The sequence below is a fragment of the Coptis chinensis genome, chromosome 2 (assembly GCF_015680905.1).
Source record: "Coptis chinensis isolate HL-2020 chromosome 2, ASM1568090v1, whole genome shotgun sequence".
NCBI lineage: Eukaryota > Viridiplantae > Streptophyta > Magnoliopsida > Ranunculales > Ranunculaceae > Coptis > Coptis chinensis.
Window position 1 is genome coordinate 108,169,322 of NC_141457.1, and position 3,499 is coordinate 108,172,820.

At 35.8% G+C, this 3,499-nt stretch overlaps 1 protein-coding gene across 1 annotated transcript; it reads right to left on the bottom strand.

Annotated features, from left to right (window-relative positions):
* Positions 1 to 979: 979 nt before the first annotated feature.
* On the bottom strand, positions 980 to 1,708 carry LOC147520302 (auxin-responsive protein SAUR67-like). Its single transcript, XM_086594944.1, has one exon. It carries the CDS (start codon positions 1,506 to 1,508, stop codon positions 1,065 to 1,067), a length of 444 nt encoding a protein of 147 aa, XP_086451070.1. The 5' UTR covers positions 1,509 to 1,708; the 3' UTR covers positions 980 to 1,064.
* Between the last annotated feature and the right edge of the window lie 1,791 nt (positions 1,709 to 3,499).

Sequence of the window (3,499 nt, forward strand, 5' to 3'; positions counted from 1 at the left end):
CCTCATTACACGTAACCTCCATCTCTCCTTCTACTACGAAAACACAAGCTGCAACCTCAAACCCAATTCCAACTCCAATGTCATGAGCCTACACCAACGTCGTACACCCTCTAGGCGTTAGGCGGCTTTGAAATTGTCTCATGAAATGAAAAAGGTCTCAACGTAAAGAGAAATACTACTCGTTAATTGACCATTCAAGGGATGGGCAATAAGCAAAAGATATTTGGAAAACAAATCTTGGAATACGATCTTTAATCTTACCGATATTTGCAATTTTCTTGAAAGGGTAGTTTGGGTATTATGGGAAAAATGAACAGTGTTTTTAGAGTTCTGAGACAGATTGGAGGTCTAATTGTGATGATTGAAATTTTGGGGGTTAAACACAAAACTCGACATATCTTTGGGGGGATAACTCAAAAAGACTATTTTATTGGAAAAAAACAGTAAATCTACTTTTAAAGAGAAAAAACGCTAGCTGGCTCCCCAAATTATTTGAATACGTGGTGGGTTTTGATTGGGCTTGGAGCCTTGGGGCAAAAACTGCTTGGAGTTCTACACTGCACATGGATATGGGCCCAGTGCCCCAGTTCACATGTCCGGCCGTAAGAAAAAGATATATTTTGAAGTTCAAAGTCTATTGAACATTTTGAAATTTCAACTGGTTGAATCTAATAGTACTCATGTCTAAAAAAATAGAGTGGTATCGATCACTGATAAATTTGGAGGTTTGGTCATATTAATTTCAAAATATGTTCGGAATTCGGTGGATTCCGAGCGGAATTCAGGCTTCTCAATAATTCGGAATTCCAAAGATTTCGAAATCTCAAACTGTGGGTGGACTGCCGCATTTAGCATCAAGAAGGCTATTAGCCTTATTAATTTATGCATTTTTACTTGACATAGGTGTTTGGGGAACTGTTATTTTGTTAATCAGTAACACATAACTAGACTACAGGAGGAGAAATGATGCAATTGGAGATCAAATTTAAGTATCAATCAGAGTCAAAATTGTATGGATTACATAGGTGAATTGACAAAATTGTACGGTCACACATATGACACCTTCAGAATCCCCCCACAAGCAATTGATGGTTAATAATCTGTTCTTGTGGAACTGAATATACTAAGCACTGGCTGGTTGACATCGATACCAGCAGAGCATTCTCCATATCTTTTGATACTCGTCTCTGCACCATTGAGATAATATACTCCACGAAGTTCGCATCGCACGGCAATGTGATAGGTCCATCAGTAGGTAGCCCGAATTCCTCTTCAGCCATTTTAAGTAGCCCTCTAATAATGTCATTGGTGAGATAGACCAAGGGGATCATAAAACGTTTCTTATCAGAAGTGTACACGAAAAAATTACCCTTATTGGCGATTGATTGATTAGACTTCTCTGTGTCCAGATCATTGAAGACTCTTGGTAGGGATATTCTTCTTGTCCGAAGGGATGCTAATTTCTGCCACTTTTTCGCCATTGAGATGAGTTTCTTGTGGTTGATCATGTTTTGTTATGTTAGCAAGCAAGAAAGGAAATCTTGATAGAAGAATATGGAAGAGGAATTCGAAATTAAGGTATTGTTTTGGCGTTGAAGAAAATGGGATTAGCAACGTTATATATTGAGGCTCTTGTTACCAAGGGAACACTCCATGTATTTGTGGCCCTTTTTATGTTGGGGTGCATTGGATGCAAAACCATGTGTGATTGTTGATTATGTTTAAATTTTTTGTTAAATGTGGAGGCAGGACACTGTTTGGGAGAGTTTGGAGTATTAATTCTGGTGATGGAAGTTATGAACTTCAAGTTCAATACAATTTAAATAGAGACATTGACAGCCACTTGCCTGCTGTTTGTAAGAATAGGGACAGGCTCCATATATATCATCTAGCTTATTTATTGCGCTAACTCATACATTGAAGGAAGGATTTCGGCCTAATTAGAACTGTTGATGGCATTTTGGTAAGAAAGTTTGATGATCGAATTTAAATTCTCCTTCTATAATACTTGGAAACATATGCCGGTTACATGTTTTACAAAGCAAGGCCCAAAATATCGATATCGATGAATATATCAGTGTATCCAAAAACCGATATATATCAGATATATCTATTTTTTTGGTGACCAGTCCAAACTATTTAAAATATCAGAAATATTGGAAATATAATATCGGAAATATCATAAATATATTGAAAATATCGGATTTATATTAAAAAATGGTCAAAAAATCAATCGATATATATTGTAAATATCGGATATATCGATTATATCGAAAATTCTGATATATATCGAGAAAAAAAAGTTCTATATTCAGTAGATATATGTCAAAAATATCGATATCAATGTACCAAAATACCAATATATATTGGTGATATTTTGGTCCTTGATACAGAGTAACAAAACTATGTTTCTACTCTAGAGCGATAGGTTGGAGGTGGACAAGCTTGAATTTCGTTTCTAATCTGTCTGTGAATCATAGTTGCACTTCGTCTAGTCTTGGACAAGCGTGTTCGGTCTAACCGATTGTTATCTACCCACCCTACACGGCTACATTACAAACGTATTGAACTCGTGTGGGCGTCAAAGCAATTAGCTAGCTGGAAAGCAAAGCTTTGAACTGAATCTTTTCACAAGCAGGGGATTTTATCTTTTATTATTATTTTTTAACATATTATATTTGATATCAAAGTAAATTATACAAAAAATTTAGAGGTCAAGCCCCGCTACAAATTGCATTGCAAACCCCTTGTTAATTTTTTTTTTTTATCCTTCAATAAAATCATAAAAATTGATTTTCTATTTTTTATTTTCACCAACTTTTTTTTTTAATAGATTAAGGGTTAGGCAGACTCTGACCTGCATTCAAAAGACTTACATAGGTTACACCACTTTTGTCCTCGTGCATGCTACACAATTTAGCATCAAAAGGTTGGATAAAGACACTAGATACAATTTTCTCTACTATTGTCAGGCTTGCCAACAAGTCGGCAGTCGATTCCCTATAAACATGGCTTTTGAATTTCCCATACAAGATTCCGGCAGTACCAAGTAGCTTTCTCAAGTTTCTTGATAGCTTGTGTTGATCTGATAGAGTCGGAGGCAACCATAACTCGCTTGATCCCTTCTTGTTTGCAAAACAACTAACTAATAACAGTCCTTGTTCAATTGCTAATGCAAGTTATCAAACGGGAAAGTTCTGAAGCACTTGATTTATCAACATCACAGCAACATACTTTACATGTCATATTGTGCAAAGAAAAAGAATATGAATCTTACTCGCTCTAAACTCATGACACCGAGAGAAGAGGTCTCTTTTAATTTGCTAGCTGATGGTAGTAAAGTAAGTTTTAATGGAGTATGAAATTTCTGCATTGCTGAGATACTAACCAAATCCTCCTAAAACAAATTTTACTAGAAAACAATGTGGGCTCTGAGACTGTGGTTAGAGCCTGGCTAGTTCATCATTAAGCAACAACATAATAATCCTAAATCATCATT